At 42.5% G+C, this 23,519-nt stretch overlaps 1 protein-coding gene across 2 annotated transcripts; it reads left to right on the top strand.

Moving 5' to 3' along the window:
• Positions 1-1,482: 1,482 nt before the first annotated feature.
• On the top strand, positions 1,483-7,712 carry LOC123145619 (uncharacterized). 2 transcript variants are annotated; one of them, XR_006472347.1, is made up of 14 exons: positions 1,483-1,783; positions 1,860-2,304; positions 2,671-3,100; positions 3,207-3,840; positions 4,420-4,460; positions 4,548-4,616; positions 4,941-5,041; positions 5,310-5,388; positions 5,916-6,014; positions 6,082-6,143; positions 6,246-6,295; positions 6,383-6,464; positions 6,791-6,885; positions 7,228-7,712. XR_006472347.1 is itself a non-coding variant. In XM_044565082.1 (14 exons), the coding sequence occupies exons 1-14, from the start codon at positions 1,657-1,659 to the stop codon at positions 7,367-7,369; spliced, it is 2,463 nt and encodes an 820-aa protein (XP_044421017.1). In that variant the 5' UTR covers positions 1,486-1,656; the 3' UTR covers positions 7,370-7,712. The 2 variants fall into 2 exon arrangements, 1 of the variants encoding a protein (XP_044421017.1); XM_044565082.1 differs by having other exon boundaries at positions 1,486-1,783; positions 6,075-6,143.
• The last annotated feature ends 15,807 nt before the right edge of the window (positions 7,713-23,519 follow it).

Here is a 23,519-nt window from a genome sequence, read left to right as displayed (position 1 = left end):
GCCATCCTCGACACGCCATTTGATGAGTTGGAGATTAAAAAAGCCATTTTTCTCTTCATTTGGTCAAAGCTCCTGGGCCTGATGGCTTCATCAAAGCCTTTTTCAAGTACTGTCGGGAAACCATCAAAGATGACCTTGTTGTCACCATCCTCCACTTGGCTAGCCTAATGGGATGTTAATCTCATGAATTCAACGAATATTGTTCTCCTTCGTAAGATCGTAGATGCACATAAGTTGATTCACAACATCTCCAAGATCTTCTTCCAGCTGTTTGCCAATCGGCTCGCGCCTCTATTGGGCAACCTTCCATCCACAAAGTCAAAGTGCTTTGTGACATCATGTCTTAATAGGAATGATATAGACTACTCATATCAAAAGGAATTCCTTCTTTTATGGAGTCCGTCCACAAGGAACCAAAAAATTAAGCGTACTTGGTTGGAGCAATTTGAGAATGGGTGATCGGCCGGGAAGTTGATCCCGGGTGCGCACAAGTAAGAGACAAAAGTGTCAATGAAAGATTAGTGTTGGTTTGTGGGGTTAGTCTAGATCCCAAACGTAACGATCAGGAACCAGTGACTGTGGTTGGGGCGTTTTAGTGCTTTCATTTCATCCATATTCCTGGTCCGACATCACAATATAGTATATCGATCACATGATCATCATTATAGCTGTACACATTCCAAGCGAAGGACCATCTGGTCGCTGACAATCTTGAAGAAGCCAAATGTGCATATTATGCCCTACTTCATATGCATGTCACGAACAACTTTAGTCTAGTTCTTATAGGTCAGTGATGACCCATCCTTCGCTTTCTTGATGTAGAATATATAAGTAGGACGAGGGAAGTTATTTGGTTTTGCCATAAAGATCTTCGTTGGCCAGCAAATGCTTTGAGATGTACTCAATGTGCTCTTTTGAAAAGCACTGATCAAAGAGAAAATTATACACTACGCTGTCCAAACATTCAATGTGCATAGTAAGATATGAGGTAATGCATCAGTTCGTTTTGGCATAGGTTAAGAACTAAGTAGTGATCTAAAACGTCTTATTTTTGTTTACAGAGGGATTATCTTTAATCTGTTTTGTGTAGCCACAATTTCTATATTTTTTTGCGGGGAACCATAATTTCTATTATTTTTTGTGGGGAGTCATAATTTTTAGAGAAAAGTATGTTTTTAGTTCATCAAGTTCCCCAAAAGTATAGACTTGGTCCCTCAAAATATTTTGGTATATATTTGGTCCTTCAAGTCTTGAAACAGGATAAATTTGGTCCAAAACCAGATTTTAAGCACGGTGACCAGGTTTGACTGATGAACAGTAAATTCAACATAATTTTTTCCCCAAAAAACTCTGAAATTTTGTGCTTTTACTGTTCAGCCGTGCATAGCATTTCATGCTTCGGGTACTTCGTCCGCGAGGTCCATGAAAAGAAAGAAAGCGGATTGCATTGTTCATACGATAGGCGGAAAAGTAAGCTCTCTCGCCGGCTAGGGCTATTAAAAAAACTCGGTGGACACGTCCGGCTGCGTCCCTAGTCTTCCCATTCACCAGCCGGTTGAGCTTGAGTGAGAGCAAAGGAAAACATGGCCGGCAGCTGGGATGAGCTGCCGGCACCACCAGAAGCTGATTTGAAGTCGAAGGAGACGCAGAGATAGCATGGCGGAGGAGAGGAGAATTCCAATTTGGAGCTTCCGAACGGAACAGACGAACAGTGGGGAGGCGGAGCACGGCAGGGCTACACCTCACCGGCCTCGCTCACCGATTATGTCAGCCATGATCCTCCGTACTGATCTACCACTTGTTTAATCGCTCTCCGGAAAAGCCCATCCTCATCGCAAAATAATACTACTAAATTCCAGCCGCGTGCTCCGGCGATGCCGCGGCGGAAGCCAAAGGCAAGCGCGACTGCCATGGCGCCACTACATTCCGATGCCCCATCCCCCTCGTGTCCCGGCTCCGAGCAATACTACCACTACTCTTGCATAGCCACCGACCAGGGGCCGCGCCGCAGGGGGTCAAGAAAGCAGCGGCGATGGAGGCGGACGAGCTCCTGAAGAAGATACGGGCGCTGGAGGAGGGGCAGGCGGAGCTCAAGCGGGAGGTGGGCAGGCTCATGCCGGACCGCCGCGCCGCGGCCCGGCGACGCGCCCTCCGCGCGCTGCTGCCGCCGCCGCCGCGGCCCTCCTCGTCGTCGCGGCGCGTCGCGGCCCGCGGCAGGCTGCCCGACAGGCACTGCCACTGGATACTGCAGTCGCTGGGGCAGGCCGTGCACATCATCGCCCCTGACGGGAAGCTCCTGTACTGGTGAGGCTCCTTGGTTATATTGTTCACCAGGTGTTTGATGAAATGCTGACTGGTGCTATTCATAGTCTTTTTCCAATTTTTTTGCAAAGTGAAAACTTTTGCAAAAACTGCTGCAAGGTGACAGAACCTGGCAATTTGCCTACTTCAAAGTGCATTTAGCTCTTTATTTTTTATTGAAATACATAGTATATCTTGAATTCTTGATGCATGTAGTTAGTGTCGATCCCATTCTCTCGACCGGTCAAGTTTGCTAAAGAGGCATATCAGATTCTTTATGCCATAGGCATTTCTAAACACAATTGACTCTGCTCGGTTCTCTGAACACATGTCTTACCAAACTCTTTGTTTTTTTGTTCTGTGCTCCAGGAACCGGTATGCTGAGCATATGTATGGCTATACTGCAGCAGAGGCAGTTGGTCGGAATGCCGTCGAATTAATTGTTCATCCTACTGACTTCGATTCAGCAAAAATCATCATCCAGAATATATTTATGGGCAAGTGTTGGAGAGGGAGGTTTCCTGTTAAGAACAAAGCAGGAGAGAGGTTTTTTATTTCTGTCCACAACACCCCTTTGTACGATGACGATGGTAGCTTGGTGGGCCTCATCTGTCTCTCGCTTGATGTACGGGCATTAGAGGAGATATTTAGTCCCTCGGACTCGGCAGAATCCTATCAAAGTACAGCAAAGCACCGGTTTCATGCCAACAACCGGCCTACAAGTGGTTCAGTAAACAAAGGTTCTCTTCACTCCCAGCAACCTCCTCAATCTGCTGTCACCTCCAAGATAGTAACTTTGGTAAGTTGCATCACTGTTTAATTTCAATGAGAACTTACTCTTCTGGTACTTATTCTTCATTTATTTCTTAGTGTATTATTTTCTTGTTGTCGGAATAACAACGCAGGCTACCAGCGTTACAAGTAGAGTTCGTTCTCGGATAAGGATAGGTCAGAATAGCGACAAACTGTATGGTGGTGGCTGTGAGGGCCAGTATTCTCAACTTGATCTCCAGGCCGAGGTGGCATCAAGTGAAGAAAACACCCCAAGTGGGGATGTAGTGCATGGTGCCTTTGCGGCCCAAGAGAAATCCCTTGGCAAGTCGAGCAAAACAAGTAGTGATGACCCAGGAGAAGGAAAAGTAGGGTCCTACAAGATTTTTCGTTCGAAGGCTGAGGCATTATTGGCAAAGAAGGGCATATCATGGCCTTGGAGAGGGCATGAAAATGATGGGGGTTCTGGAAAGAATAACGTGAACTCAACACAGTTGCAGGATAAGCAGGAGAATGACCAGAGTCATCAGAAAGTTCCAGTTCTAGAGCCTATCATAATTCCAGACTGCCAAAGCAGCGAAGACACTTGGGCTACGAAATATGAGGTCTCAGGTTCCTGGTGGGATTTCAACAAGAACAACACGAGTAGCATGAGCAGCACTGGGAGTACTGATAGCAGTGGTATCGAGAGAGTAGATTATGAAGCAGACTGCCTAGATTATGAGATTCTCTGGGAAGACCTAGTAATTGGAGAACAAGTAGGTCAAGGTACTACTTCTCCCTTTGCAATTACTCCATCTGCAGGCACTCAGTTAACATGCACTCCAAAAAATTTAGGAGTAGCCATAGCCATAGCTTGTAATCGTAAGAACTACTTAGGCTGTTTGTTCTTTGTCAGTAATTCCTCAGTATGCATGCATCTTAATAGCTCGCAAGCATAGTAAAAATCAGTTTTTTTCAGTAAAATTCCTCGCTCTCCATGCTTCTTAATAAAATCTTGTGTATTATCCTCTTATCTTTGGCATAGTCCAAATCGGTTCTGTTTTTTCTAATCTTCAGGAGTCATAACAGTTCAGTTAATTTCATGATTTTACTATAGTCCTGGTGGCGTGGATGTCTATTCTGAGATTCTAAGTTGCAAGTGTTACATTTCCACAACAGTGATGGCAATGTTTGTTTGTAAGGTTATGCATGTACTGTACTTGTTTACTGCTGAAAGTCCATGTAGATAATCACACAGAATTGTCACTAACATCCCGATTCTTAGACTGCTGTATGCAATCTGGTATTGTCCTCTTTTTTAACAAACGTACTCATTTTTGTTATTTTCATATTTGGTGCATACAGGTTGTTGCGGAACAGTGTATCATGCTTTGTGGTATGGCTCGGTATGTCATTTGTCACATGATTATGAATGGAGCTTTACATCTTAACATTAAATCATAAACCCTCAGTATCTACCAATGTTCCTGTAGGACGTGGCAGCTAAAGTATTCTCCAAGCAGGAATATTCAGAAGAAATGATAAATACCTTCAGACAAGAGGTGGACATCTATATCTACATACAATTTCTGTTGACCTTCAATTGCTCATGAATTTGGCTATAATGGCAATGAAACCACACGATAGCTACTGTATTATTGAGACAGATACTCCATTATAGAAATAATTACCATTGTCACTATTCTATGTTAATTTAACTATGTGGATAAATATGAAAAAATGATATGGCATTCACAAATTAATCTTCACTTTGTTGATTTTTGTGGGTCAATGAGCACTACATTAATAACTTTCTAAATCATGTTTTGTGATTCCTTTTCCATAGTTTGTGGCCATGACCATATTTGTATCCTTCAAATGTGTAGGTATCATTGATGAAGAAGCTACGACATCCCAATATAATACTTTTCATGGGTGCAGTTGCTTCGCAGGAACGACTTTGTATTGTTACTGAATTTCTGCCACGGTATGCTGTATATCTTCCTACATGTTTTTTTATCAGTACTAGTAAAAACACTTCAAAGGATTGATGGGTGGCTCAACTGGTTCTGTAAGCAACCAACCATGTTTTATACTTGCCTCTTGTTGAAGAAGTTGGGAGTGCTACTACCCCTGGTTCTTTTCGTTTGATACTAAAAAGTAAAAACACCTCTGACATACCATGCATTGATTTTGTACTAGGTAGAGTTGTTTTACTTGTTCTGTATAACACTTGACTGAGTCCCATAATGCAGCGGGAGTTTGTTTCGGTTGCTTCAGAGTAACATTGGCAAGCTGGATCCAAGACGGAGAGTTAACATGGCTATTGACATTGTGAGTGCATTTTCTCTTAACAGCTGGTTAAGGATTCAGGAAATTTCAAGCCAAATAAACTACATGGAACTTCTGAGAAATGAGCATGTTGTAGCAGAAGACCTGATAAATATTCTTCAATTGAAGATGTCAAGTATTGTTTTGAATAGATACAGAATTTACCTTTGCAAACTGCCCAAAAGCGAAGTTGAACTGCATGTAAGCTAAGCCATATCTGTAGCTGCAGTGTATGGAAGAATGAAACAAGAAAATAGGTGATATCATGTACTTGCCATCTAACATGGTATCTTGTGCTGTATAACATATTATGTTTCTACGATCATAAATGAAGATTATATCGCCAAAATTCAATGTTGATTCATGTGATTATGATGTGCAACAGGCCAACATTGTTACCTAAACCCTCCAACATGCGTGTTCATGTTTGGGCTCTTAACTTGTGGAGATAAAAGTTACTTGATATTTTCTTTGCCAAGTACTTATTTTTCCATGTGAATTCTTAGAAGAATAATTTAATATTGCTGCAGGCAAGGGGCATGAATTATCTTCACAGTTCCATCCCAACTGTTGTTCACCGTGATTTGAAATCACCAAACCTTTTGGTTGATAAGAATTGGACTGTAAAGGTAATTATCAAACTTTATTCTCCATGCTTTATGTTGTCTCTTCTCACTTGGTTCTATTAGGTTGCAGACTTTGGTCTTTCACGTCTGAAACTCGAAACATTTCTGTCAACAAAAACTGGAAAGGGAACAGTAAGTACAAGCAAACTTAACCTTTTGACATGGATTCTCCAGAATAACAAGATTGTCATAAACTTTAATCTAAGTACCTGATAACTTGGTTTCCATATCCAGCCGCAGTGGATGGCTCCGGAGGTGCTACGGAGTGAACCTTCAAATGAAAAGTAAACTCAGCATGGAGATTCTTCAACAACAGATGTTCTCGTTACGTACGGATGTTTACTGATTTCTTCCTTTTTTATTAAGTATAGGTCTGATGTATTCAGCTATGGAGTGGTCCTGTGGGAGCTTGCTACTCAGAAGATCCCCTGGGATACTCTCAATACAATGCAGGTACACGGAGATGACTTTTCTACATAGACTCCATTTTTGTGGTTTCTTAGAGCCAAAAAAAGATTCTTGGAAAATCCTACTCCCTCCGTCCCATAATATAAGAGCGTTTTGTGTCAAAAACGCTTGTGTCAAAAACGCTCTTATATTATTATGGGACGGAGGGAGTAGCTTATTGGTGAATGGTGAACCTTTTCCAAGTGTAATCACCGTCATTGCAGTTTAAGAAGATTTAAGAAAGCCTAGTTTCTTTTTTGCTTCTTCTTGACGTATCAGCACAAGCATTGCCATTAATGCCAAATCCCTAACGGTGGCCCCCTATGTTGCAGGTTATCGGAGCCGTGGGTTTCATGGATCACAGACTGGAAATACCAAGCGACGTGGATCCTCAGTGGGCATCAATGATCGAGAGCTGTTGGGAAAGGTATATATACTCCCTCCGTTGTTATTTACTTCGCATATTAGCTTTGTCTCGGGTCCAACTTTCTAAGCTTTGACCAAGTTTATACAAAAATAATAATTAACATCCACAATACCAAGTCAATACCATTAGAATCACCATTCAATATATTTTCATACTATATTTTTTATTGTGAAAGTTCAGGTTGTTTTCGATAAACTTGGTCAAACTTTATAAAGTTTTAATTAGGTCAAAGCTAATATGTGGAGTAAATAAAAACGGAGGGAGTACCATTTTGCAGGCTAGTGAAGGAGTACCAAACAGCCGATTCCCGATCCCACTAAATCAATTATCCCCTCTGTGCAGTGAACCGCAACGCCGCCCTTCGTTCCGAGAACTTCTCGAGAGGCTCCAGGGGCTGCAGAAGCAGTACACGGTCCAGGCGCAGACGGAGCGGAAAGCGGCTGGGAAAGGTGCTCGAAAGGCGAGCGTCAAAGATGATGGCTGAGGTAGCTTCATGTTCTGATGGAGGTTTATGGAGCTGCCATCTTGGGGAACAGTTTTCCATGATACTTCTAAAGAGGATTGCCAGAGAGGTGGCGCATGGTTTCTCAAGTTGCAACCTTGATGCTTAGAAGTGCAGTTTGTCGGCATGACATGAGACTGCCAGTCGTTTCAAGGCTAATGCGGATTTTCACAACCTGGGCAAATCTGACCATGATGATGATACGTGTTTAGATACCATTGGTCTAACAGCTAGTTGCGCCTGTACCACCAAAATATGTCATGGCATAAACAACACTTTCCGCTTCGGGCATGGCTTTTCTATTCCTTCTAATTTTAACTTTCTATTTTGCGTTTGTTTTTTTTATTTGCGTAATTTACAGTATTTTTTTACTTTAATGTTTTCATTTTTCTTCTTACTTGTGGTTTATTTTTAGTTTTTTATTTGACAAATACATTAACCTTTTTTAAAGGTTTTAATATTTATTTACGCTTACATGAACATTTTTTTTTCAAGAATGCACACCTGTTTATTACATAAACACTTCTGAAATACATGATAAACAATTTTAATAAATGATAAGCATTTTTTAATTAATTTATGAATTGATTATAAGAATGCGGTGAACATTTTCTAAATACGCGATGAATAATAATTTAATACATGATGGATATATCTTTTTAATACAGGATGAAGTATTTTGGAAAACTCAATGGACAATTTTTTAATACACATCATATATTTTTTAAATAGATAATGGACATTTTATTTAATACACAATGAAAATATTTTGGAAAACATGGTGAACCTTTTTTAATACGCAACTAACATTTTCCAATAAGTGATGAACATTTATTAATTCGCAATGAACCTTTTGGAAAATGTGATGAATAGCTTTCATATGCAATACACTTTTTTAGTATGCAATGAACATGGTTTTAATTTACAATGGAGCTTTTTTAAAACACAATGAACCTTTTCATAGTACACAAAAAGCTTCTTAATACACGATGAATCTTTTTTAAACACTTTGTGCATTTTTTAAATACATGATGAGTCGTTCTCTAAAATATTTGTGTTTTTGAATAAATATTAATGTATTTTTAGAAAGTTTTCACGTGTTTTACATGAAATGATTGTGTATTCATTTAAAAACTTTTTATATATTGAAAAAATTAAAAAATTGGAAACAAAATTGGAATACAGAAAAGAAAAATAGGAAGAAAGGGGGAGAAATCCATAAAATAAAATATAAAATATTAGGAAAAACCGAAACAAACCAAGGCGCGCGAGACCCAATGAAAAAACACACGAACATTCTTTACTGGGCTATGGCCCAGTTAGGTGCATGGGCGAGATATAGTATATGCGGCTAAACTATGGACTAAATTTATTGAAGAAACTCACATAGCATAATTATAAGATGGCAAGGTCATGTTGGAGAGGAAAGAGGCAAACATTGATACTCAGGGGATTAATGAGGGGTCAGTGGAGGGAGGAATCCATAGGATGGGTCAGTAAGGGCGTGTTTGGATGCCACACGTTCCCATGTACGCTGCCAATTAGTTGCTTGATTACCCACGTGTTTGTATGGCCTTGCATGGCACAAAGCTCAATGCAACCCCGAGCCTGGCTCAAGAGGAATGTTCAAATCGTTTGGCTCAGCAAAAAAATCATTTGTGCACATGGTGAACTTACATCTTGTGTTATGCACAAGAGATTAGCAATTTAAGTTACATCAACTTGTCAGAATACATAGCAATTCAAGTTCCCGTCGACTTGTCTACAAATTAGCACTAATTACCTACATATGTGATATGAAAACATACACAACTGATGTGATGAAACACATCAGTACAACAAACTGCATCACATTCCTCTTCTTCTGCATTCGTAAATCAACAGTCTTCTCCAGCAGCAGCAGTTCGTGGCTTGAACTGGTTGTGGTTGTCATCGGCTTAAAAGCATACACGGGGTCGATGCCAAAGAAGAAGACCTAGGGGAGCGGCTTGAACTGGCTCCAAAATTTACCACCACCGTCACTTGGTCATGGGTCAAGGGCGCAGCCTACCGTGCCCAGGGATGCAACAGCCAGCCACCGCCCCGCCTAGGTCACAACCGAGCCAGACCGCCACCACGGCCGTAGCACACCACACCCGCCGTTGCCACTTAGGACTGGCCGTGGTCAAGGTCGTAACCCCCATGCAATGGCAGCCACCACTACAGTGGTCGTGCTCAGCTAGCAACTATCGCACCTCAATCATCAGCAGGCCATGCCGCCACCACCGCCATAGCCAGGCCTCACTGTCGGCCGGCCGCTCTGTTTAGGGTTCGTCAGTGAGAAAGGGGATCGAGAAAATGAGAGCCATAGAGAGAGGAGCCAAGGTGCCCTTAGTCACATAATTGACATGCGGCAGTCAAACAGACCACATGGCCCGTTTTAGTCAAAACAGGGTCCACGTCTAGTAAAACCGGGAGCAACTAGTTAACGAGCGCTCCTTCGGAGCGCTCGTAACGAGCGGTTCGGGAGCACTCCGCGCGTGACAAGTGTCGCGCGCGGAGCGCGCCCGCAAGGGAAAACCAGTTGCGCGGTTGGTTCTCGGTTTTCCCTTTCCGGTTTGTGGTTTGGTGCGTTTTGCAGTTTGACCCTCGAACTACCAGAATTTTCCGTTTTCCCTTTCCGTGCGAAAACACAAAGAAAATACCAGCTCGCGCGGTTGGTTCCCTGTTTCCCTTTCTCGTTTCCCTTTTTGTTCCCATTATATTTCCGGGTAATGGAGATTTATGGGGTAGTTACGGGCAGGGACTACCAACACTATCAAGTGTGACCTTTCAAGTAAAGAAAAAAAGCAACTTTTTAATGTAAAACGGCAGTCTCCAGAATCGTTCAATCGTGTGACTTCTTTATAGGCACAGGTGAACACTAGGAGAGGCACGGGTGTATAACTTTACTAAATTGAAGAAAAGCGCCTCCGGCTCGCCTTCGGCTCGTTTAATTTTCATAAACATCTTGAAGGGGGGCATAGGTCAAAGTGTGTGTTGATCATGCGGCGTGCTGGTTCGTGCGGCGCGTTGTACCTCATGGTGTGGCACGGCGCCTCCGGCACGAGGGAACCTCCGGCTCGCCTTTGGCTCGTTTAATTTTCATAAACATCTTGAAGGGGGGGGGGCATAGGTCGAAGTGTGTGTTGGTCGTGCGGCGTGCTGGTTCATGCGACGCGTTGTACCTCGTGGTGTGGCACGGCGCCTCCGGCGCGAGGGAACCTGCTTGTTTAATTTTTATATAGCAGGTTGTGCAAAAGGCACGGGTTTGAAGCATGTTCAGTCACGTCTGCTTAAGAGCTAGGCTTTTGTTGAGGATATATAGGTTTGTGCGTGCATTCACATGTGTGCATACTACGAAGGCATTGGTATGTTGCCTCCGAAGGCACCGGTTTGAAGCATGTGAAGTCACGTGAAGTCATTGGTATGTTGCCTCCAGAGGCACGGGTTTGAAGCATGTGAAGTCACGTGTGCGTAGGAGCTAGCCACGGTTGAGGCGTTCTTGGTATTTGTGTGTGTGGATATTGCCCGGATGCATGGTGACCCAGGCTTTGGTGGCACAAGGCCATGTCACCTTTGGAGGCACGGGAGGGTGGTCTCCAGAGTCACACGTAAGGGTATGTGTGTGTGTGGATATTATTGCCCGGATGCATGGTGACCCAGGCTTTGGTGGCACAAGGCCATGTCACCTCTGGAGGCACGGGAGGGTGGTCTCCAGAGTCACGTGTAAGGGTATGTGTGTGTGTGGATATTTCCCGGAGGCATCGTGACCCAGGCTTTGGTGGCACAAGGCCATGTCGCCTCTGGAGGCACGGGAGGGTGGTCCCAGAGTCACGCGTAAGGGTTCGTTGTGGGAGTCACTGTTGTCGTACTAATAAAAGGAGCCATTGTTGTTTATAGTTTACTGGCACTCTCTGATGATGTAAGAGGCACTGTTGTCGAAATAGTTCTCTTTTCAATATGAACACGCAATTTATAACTACATTACATAGAAATGTGAGTTATTGATAAACTGTTTTCTCACGTCTAGATAGAATTAGACTCGCGGGCTAAATCAAAAGTTTTAGTCTTCATTTTTGCTGAAGATCTTGCTAATCTCGTCACCCATTTCATTAGCTTTGACCTGATTCATCTCGCTACTTAAGAGAATGTACATTGCCTCTGCCCTCCAGTCTTCGACCTCATCCTGTGAAAATTTGCCGAGAAGAGAAGTATATTATTAGAGTTTGTGCATATAAGTTGTTTATAAGTAAATATATATAAACTTGCTGTCAAATCTTCCAGGTCTTCGACAAACTTTTCACCATTGTAGATGAATGCAAGCTTTAAAACAGCAAATGTTGATTCTCCCTTTTCTACCACTGGAACATCTTGCACGGTATGAATCTGTCATCTTGTTTTGTTTGGATTCATTGTTTGTTCAAGTATGGTGTTGAAGACTTCTTTAAACCTAGGTACCTGGGAATATTGCATTTTGTAAGTAATTGTTTTAATATTGCAACTAGTAAAACTGAAAAAATTGTTATGTATAAATGCTTACGATTGCCGACTTATGAACATGATATTCCTGAAACTGTCTTTCTCTTTCTTTTTTAGCATCTTCATTTTCCTGAAGAACTCGAGATGCTTCTTTTGGATCCAATTTATCCATGTCTATCTTTTCTTTCTCAAATTCCTCTGGAGTCGTTTCTCGAGGATCAATAATGTGAACTTTGTGTTTGTATTTGTCCAGCACATATAGTACATAGCGGTCATGCTTCTCCATTGGAATGAATATCTGCGTACAAAATACTTGTTGCTTAGATGACAGTTTAATATAAAGTAATTTAATAGAACGCATATTTTGTGATTTTGTCATGGAGGAAAGGGTTGTTACCATGTTTGCTGTTGAGAGCTTTTTGCGTTGATTTTCCTTGAGATACATGGGAACCAGCCGATTCTTTGTTTTTTGTAATTCATTTTTAAATTTTGTAATACTAGTTTTGTGTTTCTTTAAATCCAATATATGCTGCAAACAATATTTTGATGAAAAAAACTGTTAGAAAAAAGAGCTGTGTAACAATATAAAAAGAGTAGGTGTTGCAATATAGACAAGACTTTGCTTTTTAAAAGTTTACCTCTGCAAAGTTTGGGCCTAATATTACTCTGTCACTCTGTTTTGAATCTTGTCTGCTTTCCCAGATTTCTGCTATGTCATCGAGGACCCTCTTTTCCATATGATGTGGTATGTTCGTCTGTGCTGGTCTTGGACCAAATACGGCCTTCAGTTGGGCTCCAGTAAGTTGCGTGCTTTCACTGTCCCTGCGGATGCGCCTAAATATAGTTTTGCTGCGACAGGGAGATAAAATAATTTTGGAGGTCACGGTCAGTGAGAAACAGAATTTTACATTATTTTTGGCCTCTGTCCAACTATTTTGAGGTGCAATAGAAAACAACTCACTTTTTGTATTCCTCCTGCCAGCTGTCGCTCATGACTAGATGAAAGAGGTCGGACGCTTCCTTTGTGTGTTGGAAGCAATGAGAATGTTTTGGGTATGGACTGGTGCTTCGTCTTTTTTTCCTTTTTGTTTCATCTGTTTCTGTCAGCGGAAGCAGATATGTAATATGTAAGCTTTCGTGATACGAAAGACATTGGTGAACCGTGGGATGGGTAGGTTATTACAAAAAAAAGATAAGTGGAAATGATTTTCTTACCTTTGTTGGTGGAAAAGAACTTTGAAGTTTCTGATTTGAATTCTTTGATTCTTCCAGGTAGATCCTCGCACTTTACTTGGTTTGTTTCACCAAATATGGCTGTAAAAAGGAACTCTGGTTTTCACTCGGCATCTAAGTTGCTTTGCTGCATGGAGGTCATTGGATATTCTTTTATTTTTCTTTCATGAGATAATTGAAGTATTCAAGTAGTGCTGCTTGTAAAAATTAAAATTGTTGCTCTCGTACTATTCACTTACATCGAAATCCTCATCATCTTTTATGAGATCAATGCCATTCCAGTATTTTGCAAATTGAACCATGAAGTGTCCGCATTGGGTACCCTGCTGTTTTGGCACGCAAACTCTGTTAGGTGTTTCTGCTATCCTCGACCAGTTCGGTTCGCTGTTGGCTCGTAGCTCCGCTTCGCCGTAATGCTTCTTCATGAGTGCGTGCATCCTTTTAATCTGTGATTACGGTTTGTTGTTATTGTTGGGTTTTGGCATTAAACAAGGGAATGCAGGAATTGGAAAACCAATTAGAAAACAAGGTTGAATTGACATACCAGTTCTGGGTGATCCTTATGGTGTGTTTTCCATGTAGTTTTTCCGTCTCCGTCTCTGTAATTCAGTGAGTCAAGTATGTCGATGGAGCTCGTGTACTTGTTGAGCACGTACAGTGTGTAGTGTTTAGCTGTGTTGTGAGGTATCATAATCTGCGGTGTTTGGAGACAGAGTGAGTTAAAGTTCATTCTTGCCAGGAGAATTAAATGACATGTGAATGTGCTATGTTTGTATATTTCTATTAACTTACCAGCTTTTTCTTTAAAAGTCCTTCCCTGTTACAAGGGGTGCAAACTGTTTCAATGCTTCGTCTTCATTGAATTCTGCTAGTCCTCCTTTTTCTCCAATTTTAACACCGAGCACGATTGCGACCAAAAAGTTTTCTACTTTTTAGTTCAATCTTTGTAATCATTGAAATGATGCAAGTGTTTTTGTCAAATTGGACTTCATACGTTTGCAAATTCTGCGGGAAGTATGGCTTTATCGGTTGTGTTGTATTGTTGCTGCACTGTCCATTCTTCGAACAATGCGTTTGCGATGGAGCCCTCCATCTGTCCATTATCTCCTTTCTGTAGCTGTTCCATTATTTGTTTTCCTGTAATCCAATTGGGTCGCTTCGAGCTAATATATACGTTTACACTGCAAGCAGAAAAAGTTTATACATTAGTTAGGTTTGTTTAAAAAGGGGCAACATTTCTTTTTTTTGTTGTGACAAGAGAAAGTACTTACTCTCCGCATTCGTCCTGTCCTTCTTTGCTGAATAGGTATTCATGAAGTGCTATGGCTTTGTTCATAAATTTGAAATCTCCTGGGACAAAAGTAGGAATCATGATTTTTCCATGGAGCCTTCTTGAAGGCTTTACCGGTCTCTTCTTGACTGAGATTTTCTTGTCTGAGCTGTTCTCAGATGATTGAGGCACTGAATGTTCTCCTGATTCTTGCTGCAAGATTGTCAGATACGGCTTGGCATCTTTGTCGAATTCATAGCTTTCATGGTCATTCAGCCATGTTTTGATTACGTCCAATTCAACGCCCATCTTTACATGCTCGTTGTATTCGTCTAGTTGGAGCGGGTTAAGGCTTGAAAGAAATTCATGAAATTCTTCTTGCTTTTCCATTGTTTTGGGTTTTAGGAATTCTAGAGAGATGGTGCTGGAGGTGCCTTGCTGATTGCTTGTTGAGCCTGTTTCTTCTTGAAGAAGAACATGCTGTTTCTTCTGCTCAGAAACCTGTTGTTGTGTATTTGGTGCGTCGTTGCTTCTGACATCCTCTTTTAAATCAGTGCCTGTTAGTTGCTCTGTGCTCAGGATATTGCTCTTGATATTTTGCTCGTCCGTTCCATCTTCAGCATGGTGTGGTATCTTGTCGTCTGGTGGTGGTTGATGTGGTTCTATTGGTGGATCCTTTTCTTCGTGGTCTGTGCAAGATTCTTGGGCGACGGCGTGGCTGCTGACATCCATAACCTCTTTGTGTTTACTGGATATATCAATAACTTCATGCTTTTTTGTGGTTGTCGCATGCATAATATGTTCTTTTGGCTCTGGATTTGGCGGAAACTCTTCTAGTACGCAACATTCTGTCTGTTGCATTTCTTTGTCTCCCATATCGACTTCATACTTCAGCATATCTGTTAGAATCAAAAATAATAATTAAAAAAAAAGAATATTACTTCTTCTAGTGTGACAAAATTGTAAGGATTAGTTTCTGAAAAGACTAACCTGTTGTACACTTGATTAATGACAGTTTAGTATTCCCTCTGTGTTGACTGATTAGTTGATATAGAATTTTTTTCCTCAACTCTGGTACTTGTTCCGGCTCTAAGTTTGCTGCTGTTCCATCATTGGAGTAGTGCTTCAGGTTCATGTACATATAGAATGCGCAGTCCATTCTGCATGTAGAGGAATGGTACTAGTAAGATTGTTGCATTCAAGAAACAGAAAGAAGAGAAGTGTTGGAGCAATGATAGTGGTAATTGTTGCATTGAAAAGACGAAAGAACAGAATTATTTCAGTAATTGTAGTATTGAATCTTGCATTGAAAAAAAGAAAGAAGTGATATGTTGGAAGTTTTTACGTGTCTTGTCCTTGAAGTGGCACCTGCAGTTTGACCCTTTTGAAATGGTCGATGCTTCTTTGTGAAAGCTGTAGCTCTGTGCTTACGTGCTTCCATATTTTCATTAATTTGCTGGTTACATTGTTGAAGAATTCTATTGTGCCTGGATATGCAGTTGAAGAGTCAAGGAGTTCAAAGCGCTGTTTTTGCATGTTAACTGTAATGGTGAAGTAATGACTTGTATTTTCGTCTTGCTCAAACCCGTGCAACGAACATGGTAGAAGGAACTGCAAAACAAAAAATATAAAGAAAATATTTGGAAATCTTCTTATATTTAGAAACGTAAAATAAAAAGAGAACTTTTGCATAACATATACGCAAGCTGATCTGCTTACCATGTTATAATCTTGCAGTTTTTCTTCTTCTTGCATGTTGAAAAATGATGTAAGCCTGGCAGGTAGTAATTTTTTCTAATGTGTTCTTGATCATTATTTCTGTAGCACATTGGATCTTCGTCGTCGGCTTCCTTTATTGAGTGCTGCTTGTTTTGTCACATGTACACAAAGGGAATTTGTCAGTTCAGTTATAGGGGAAGTTTATCTATTTATAAAGTCATATATATTGTTTTAAACGTGATTCTTTTGCCATGATCTTTACTTACAGTGTTGCTTAATGACAGAATCTTTCTCCCTGTGCCATTTAGTTGTTTTCTCAAGATTGTTAGCATGGGCTCGATTGCTTCGGTGCGTACTGATTTACCGACCTTGAAACTTTTGGCGACATGGCCTAGATTGACATCAAACTTGTTCGTTGTAATGAAAAGCTCATCCCTGCAAAGTATACTTAGAAAAATGTTTTAGTTTACACATGATACAGTCAAAATGATCGTGTGTAATAATGTGTTTTGTGTTAGTTGCATGAACTTACATTTCTCTCTGTGTCCATGGCTTGCATACAGCGTTGTACAGGTCTTCGATGGCTTTGTTGACGGAATCACTATCTTTGTCCCCTTTCTCCATTGTGCCTGCGATGATTTTGAATTTAATGTAAATAATTCCAAGTCACAAGATCACATGATAGCAATTAAGTTTCTATTGTCTTGCCTGCTTCGATGCTAGAAGATATGTCCTGTCCAGTGTTGTTCCTTTCTTGTTCTCCTTCTGCTTCTTGCGGTATGTTATGTTCTTCTTTTGCGTTGTACCCTTTTGTTCAGTTTCTGCTCCATCCTCATTTGAGTCATCTGTGTCTTTCTTAGCATCATGTTTTTCCTTGTCAGCCGTCGTGTCTTGCTGGTGGTCTTTTCCGTCTTGTTTTTCAGTCTCAACCTGGTTGGCACTGACCTCTCTGCCAGGGGAATTGGCATCGTACGACGGTGTAGGGTTTTCTTCGATGGTTTCTGCTTCTTTCTCTGGAACAATGTGTGTGTCTGCTTCATTGCTTGTATCTCCGTGGTCGCCTTCTTCGTGTTTCCGTGTTATCATTGAAAAAGCATTGAAATAATTTAACTTGCTACTTTATTTTAATTATAGCAGCTGTTATGGGAAAATAGCGAAGCGTTCAGTGCGTTGTTTGAGCTATTTTGATTGTGATTAAGTCGTAATTTTGTGGAAACATTTTGTGCAACTTCACCTGTTGAGCCGTCGTTCATGATGCTGACTGTTCCACTCGTTCTTCGTTGAGTGTAGTTTCTTGGGTATCCTCCTGTTCTTTATTTTGGTGTTCATCGTCACTGTAATGGTTTTTGTCTTGCAGCTGTTCAATCATAAATTTGAGTTCTCATGGAACTACCTTATATTATCGTAGAATCATCTTATGTAACTTTACCTCCTCAATCGTTGCTGCTTCTGTTGTCTCTGCTACTGTTCTTGTTGCTGCTGCTGAATGTTGTGCTTGTTCTTTGTTGAGTGGAGGTTTTTGGGCATCTTCTTCTTCTTCTTTCTTTTGTAGTTCATCGCCGCTGCCGTCGTTTTTGTCTTCTAGCTTTTGAAACACACAGGTGGCCAAGTGGCAGTGCATTTGAGGTTCCACATAGCTATTTTATACTTTGATAGGATCAATGTATGTAACTTTACCTTTTCAGTCGTTGTCGCTGCTGCTGTCTCTGCTGCTGTTTTTTGGTGAGTGAATATTTTGGGGCTTGGTCTTCTATTATGTTGATGTATGGCTTTTGAAGAACATGTTGCCCTTCTTCAGTGCCCTCCTTTTGCTCATTGGTCTCCTCTCTCTGCGATGCAGGAAAGTAGTGAAATGTCAAATGCGTGTTCTTGAACTATAAGTTCATGAAGAGGTATTATGTGTTTTCACCTCTGTATTTGTTGTTGTTACTGCTGACTTCGTTCAGTGGTGGTTTTGGGTCCTTCTCTTGCTCTTTATTTTGCTGTTCATCGTCACTGACCTTGTTTTTTTCTTGCAGCTGTTCAAACATAGAGGTGGCAAACTGAGAGTCCATTGGAGTGAATACAAATGTGGTAGGTTGGAGTTTATTTGATTGTGCACGCAGCAATTTTATAATTTCATAGTTGCAGGTTTCGTAAGTTTACCTTTTCAATCATTGACGCTGCCGCTGTCTCTGGTACCTGTTGTTTGGTGAGTGAATTTTTTGTGGCTTGGTCTTCAGTGGCATTATTGTCTATCATTTGAAGAACATGTTCGGGTTGTTCATTGGGCTCCTCTGGTTGTGTTTGATGGTCTTGTTTGTTGATGGTTTCTTGAGCTTCTTGTGCCTACACCAACACAAAAAATATTTAAGAAATGGGTGCATTTCTGACTGTTCAGTTACAATTTTTTTTATAAGACCTCTATCTCTGGAGTTGCAGGACTGTCTACTGCTTGTACTACGGCTTCTCCTTGTCTCGTGTTGTCCTCTAGTTTTTCTTGTTGAATGTCTATGCCAGTGCTTTTGCTTGCTTCCTCTTCCTGTTTAATGAAAATTGAAATTATAGATTGAACTTCATTTGTGTCTGAGCTTTGTAACCTCACCTCTTCAGATGTTGTTGTTTGAAGTTCTTGATCTTCGAGATCAGCGTACTCGTTTTTTTCCTGCATTTGTTCAAAGAAAAGGGTGAGACATCCCTTATAATCTTTGTATTGCCGTGGCGGGGTGTATTAGGTAGTTCAGACATCATAAATATTTTGAAAAGTGGTTGTTGTTGTTGAATTTTTACCTCTGCGTTGATGACTGGGTTATTCGTGCCTGCATCTACTGTTTGTTTGTCAGGTATAATAGTCTCTTGTTTCTCATCGGCTAGGATGTCTTGGGCTTTCTCCTTTGTACTCGTGATGGTGATCTGAAATGTCGTGGCGCTGGAAATCTCTTGTACACAAAGTTCCTGTTCTGTGACGCCTTCGTCTGTTTGAGGTTCACTACGGGGTTCAATTTCAACACGGGTTGTCTCTTGGTCTTGCAGTGCTTGTGATACCTGGAGATCAAACAATATGAGTTTGCGGTTCACTTTCTTTCCTGCCATTTATGAGTTTTCGGTGTGGGTAATAGTGGGCTATGAAAGTTTACCTCCTCTTTGTTGTTTTCTTCTTCTTTGTCGTTTGTTATGCTAACGATTGATTGTGGGTTAGCCTCTTGCATTTGGTTGGCGGGGCTGCTGACTTGATTGTTCTTCAGCTGAGCCTATATTTTGTTGGAGATTTGTCAGTTAACTTATAACTCTATCCAGTTTTGAAAGGAAAAATGGATGTTCATACTGACCTCTTCACAGGTTCTGACGTCGATCGTATCTTGTGCTTGTGTTGGGGTAGTTGTTGTTGTAGCATTGTCTGTTGTGAGGTTGCTTTGTTTGTTCCGTTCATTCGTGTTTTTGGGGTTGTTGACACCATCCTGCTGTTGGAGTTCATCTTGGCCTGGCGTGCTATTGGTACGTTCCTGAAAGCATTGAGGCAGTTCTTTTCAGTTGAGGTATGAAAATAGGGGTTTGCTTTAGGGTGCGTATGGCACCATGCATTACTATTTATTTACCTGTTTTGCCGCTTTATCTTGTTCTTGTCAATGCCTATGTCCCTTGATTTTGTTCTTCTCTTCCTCTCTTCGTCTTCTTCTTTTTTTCTCCTTTCTCTTGGTTCTGTTGTGGCTACGATTTCATTCGTGCGGTTGGCATCGGCTAGTCTACTTGAGGCTGCTGGATCTGCTTGCTCTAGTGTCTGCAGGGTCACGTTGTCTGTCAGCTACCTTGTGCAAACTATGTCCTGAAATTGTCTGAGTTGTTCTAATGAATCCATCAGGGCAATTGTTTGTTGCACGACTAGGTTCTTGTTTTTTTCATCCAATATCTTTTCCTTTTCGTTGCATTGGTGTTCAACCCTGGTGGTTACTGCGGGTATCTGTTCTGCTTCATGGAGTACCATTTCCAACAATTTGTTTATCCTTTGGAATCTTTCTTCTGCTCCTGTGCTGATGCTTTTGTTTGGTTCCCTGCTTCCACTGGTGCTGACACGTGGTTCGCGCCAGCGTTTGGGTGGAGGTGGTAGCAGTTTGGTCGTGTTCTGGTGTTGCTGTTGTTTGCGATGTTCTCCTGCTATCTGGTGAATTGAAGATGAAGTTGATGTTGTGTTGGCATAGAAGATCCTCTCTGCTGTTCCTTTCCATGTCTGCATCGTTTTGGTGGAATGTAGTTGATTAGAATGGAAACCGTTTTCAAAAAGGGAAGGACTGATTTATGTACAATATAGCTATACCTGTATTTTGCCAAATTCATAGTCATCTGGTCGTGCTTTTCCGTCCCTTTTCATGTCTGCTCTAGCTATTTTCGCTAGGTCACTCTCTTTGAGATGGTTTGCTCGTGGTAATGAGGTCTTGTATATTGTCTTTGCAATCTTCCGCATTTCTTTTGTGTCGGTTGGCAGCAGCAGGGAGTCGAGGTACATGATTACTGGCCCCTGTGCCAAACCATTGATGTCGGGGATATACCCTGCGATATAAACCGGCCGGAGGTATAACCCGGCCGGACTTGGCGGTTTACTTCAGACCCGGCTGAGACTTGACGATTCACTGGCGACCCGTTTGGACCTGGCGGTTTACGATTCATTGGTAATCCGGCAGGCGGGTCAAAGGATCGACAAAACCCGGTGGCCCAACGGGTGGTTCATGAAGGCCGATTCATACTATGGTGGGCCAGTTTACAAGGAAAGGCGTGAGGAATATTTGTCTTACAAGGAGTTAAGACCTGGACTTGTATCCGGTTTGTATTAGAGATAGACTAGTCCTAATCCTAATAGGACTCCACATGTAACCCGCCCCTTCAACATATATAAGGAGGGGTAGGGCTCCCTAGAGAGGGACAGGCAACAATCAATAATCTCTAGGGCTAGACACAATTAGAGGAGAGCCGGTTTATGGCGACTCCCTCATGAGCGTAATGAGATCTAGCCTCAAACAGCATGTAGGGTTATTACCAGATGATGTTTCTCGGGGCCCGAAGCTGTCTAAATCCTCGTCTTGTGTTGCGTCTCTCGATTCCGCTCAACTCCTCTCAAGCTACTACATAGATGCGCTGGCCTCATGACTAAGTCCTCACCCTAGGACATCTGACGTGACAATTCCACGACAGTTGGTGCCCACCGTGGTGGTGTTGAGTTCTTGGAGGGATCTTTTCTAGGGACCGAGAAGCTTGCGATGTGCCGGATTAACAAGCCGGTACGGAAGGATCTACTTCAACTTCGAGTTCATTAGATTGAGATGGAAATTCTTTTTTAACCTCCGGTTTAAGTCGCAGCCCACACCTGTCTTTAATCTGCCGAGATCAACAGGATTTGACTGCGCGGTCGTCTGTATCCAGATTAAAAAGACACATACTCGGAAGGCTACAACAGTACCAAAGCGAATTTTGCAACACCGTGCAGTCTATCTTTGTCATGGAGTACAGACAAGATCAATGGGCATCGGTGGCTGAAATAATAAAAGGAAAACAAAATCCAATGATATGTCTGATACTATCTAACTCGGTGTCCACATCAAAGCATTGAAGTCAAAAGTACTACTGAAAAAAAGAAGACTATGTTGCTCAAGCTAGGAAAATATCTCCTTTACGTGGACGTTTCCATCGATCACGTGGGAGCCAGCGATGGAAGGGGATGAGGTCACGGACTCCGCGCGATGCTGGCTCGTCTCGCCTCCGCCTCGAGCGGAGTTGCTCCGTTGGTCTTCAGACACGGCCGTTCTCCTCTGCTGTGGCCGACTTCGCGCTAGGCCGGCTTGCTTCCGCCGCATCGCGTGCGCTACAGCGGCTCCCAAACCGTCACCGTCCTCTGCACCGCGGCCCATCTCCGGGCTCCTTCACCGCCTCGAGCTGCCTTGTTCCTCCACCGCTGTGGCTGCGACCTCAGCCGCCCCTCCAGCTGCGTTGATCCGCCGTCTGCCGGTTCGCTGTCTACGCGGACCTCTACCACTGCCGTGCGCCGTCATCGCAAGCTGCCAGCACATCGCTCCATCGTCAGACGTTGAGCCGCCCTCGCGCTCCCCGTGAGCCGCCAGCTGCAGCCTCGGCTTCCGCCGCGAGCCGCCGGCCGCTGACGGGCCGTCTGGGCCTGCGGTTTTCACCGCGTCGCTGACCCGCCGCTCGTCTCTGCCTCCGTAGGCTCCACCATTTCGCCTCTGTTCTTCTAGAAGACAGGCTGTCCGGCTCCTTTGACTGTTGCGGCTGCTATATACGCGGTCACAAGCGCGGGTACAGAAGGTTCAACTAGGGATTTTCTAATCTACAAGAAGATTCTCTGTCACAGGTTCAATAACCAGAACGAGTAAAAATAAGGGCTGCTGTACCGACGGACTGGCATTTTCTGCTACTATTTCTACTGCTCAGACGATACATGCCGAATGGAGATAGCACAAAGAGCTAGCAATTCTGCATACATGGAGGCAGATCTGCATTTGGTAACATCAGATTAGTGGAGCTGATGGGAAGAAGCAGCGGATTTATCACAATAAATGTTTCCTGTGAAGCACAGTTAATGTTTGCATGGCTGCAACGTTATTGGAGTTATCTACAGACATCACTTACGGATTATCGGTCGTCCGAGCAAAACAGGTGATATCCATCCAGATTTGTTTTATTAGCGCATATCGTTTTTTGTCGAAAAACAATCACTTCGTTCTGTAATATTTTTTATACAGGATGGCTATTGAAAGAAAAAGGGTGGTGTTATACCACGAATGCACGTTCGGCGGTGCTGCATAGCTTCACGGGCACGCGTATCGCGGTCCAGTTTACATCAAACACGCCACCCGACTCACCCGTCCGCACCGGTTTACCACGCCGCGGCCGGTTCACCCGTGAGCGACTTCAACTTCACCTAGCGATCATCTATTTCATGGCAGATTATTTCCGGCCTGGCACATCAGGTGATATCCAGCTAAAATATATTTTATTGGTACATATTATTTTTTGTCAAAGAGCAGTTTATCTTTGTCTTAGTCTGCAATATTGTTGATGCAGGACAATTGTTCACTACATCAAAACGATGTGGTTAACTCGCCCGTCCGTGCCGGTTTATAACACCACGGCCGGTTCATCTGTTTGAGCCACCTCTGATGCTAAGGTCATCTTTTCCGTCCTCCTCTTGCGGCCTGGTCTACATCAACACACCGGGCCGCGCCTGTCTGCATGAGGTGTTTATTGAGTATAAAGCAAGTCACAGCTTGGGTAGCCCGGTTTTCTTTCAAATTGGAGGCAAATTATCATCAAACGCCGTCCGCACTAGATGGATCAATGGGCAGGCACACAAGTCGCCACCACTATAGTTGGTTAATTTCAAATAGCCAGTTGGAAGGAGCCATTAGCCGAGCTACTGGCACGGCT

This window comes from Triticum aestivum, chromosome 6D (assembly GCF_018294505.1).
Source record: "Triticum aestivum cultivar Chinese Spring chromosome 6D, IWGSC CS RefSeq v2.1, whole genome shotgun sequence".
NCBI classification, from domain to species: Eukaryota; Viridiplantae; Streptophyta; class Magnoliopsida; order Poales; family Poaceae; genus Triticum; species Triticum aestivum.
Note: the sequence above shows the minus strand (reverse complement) of the source record. Positions and strands in the feature narration are given on the sequence as shown.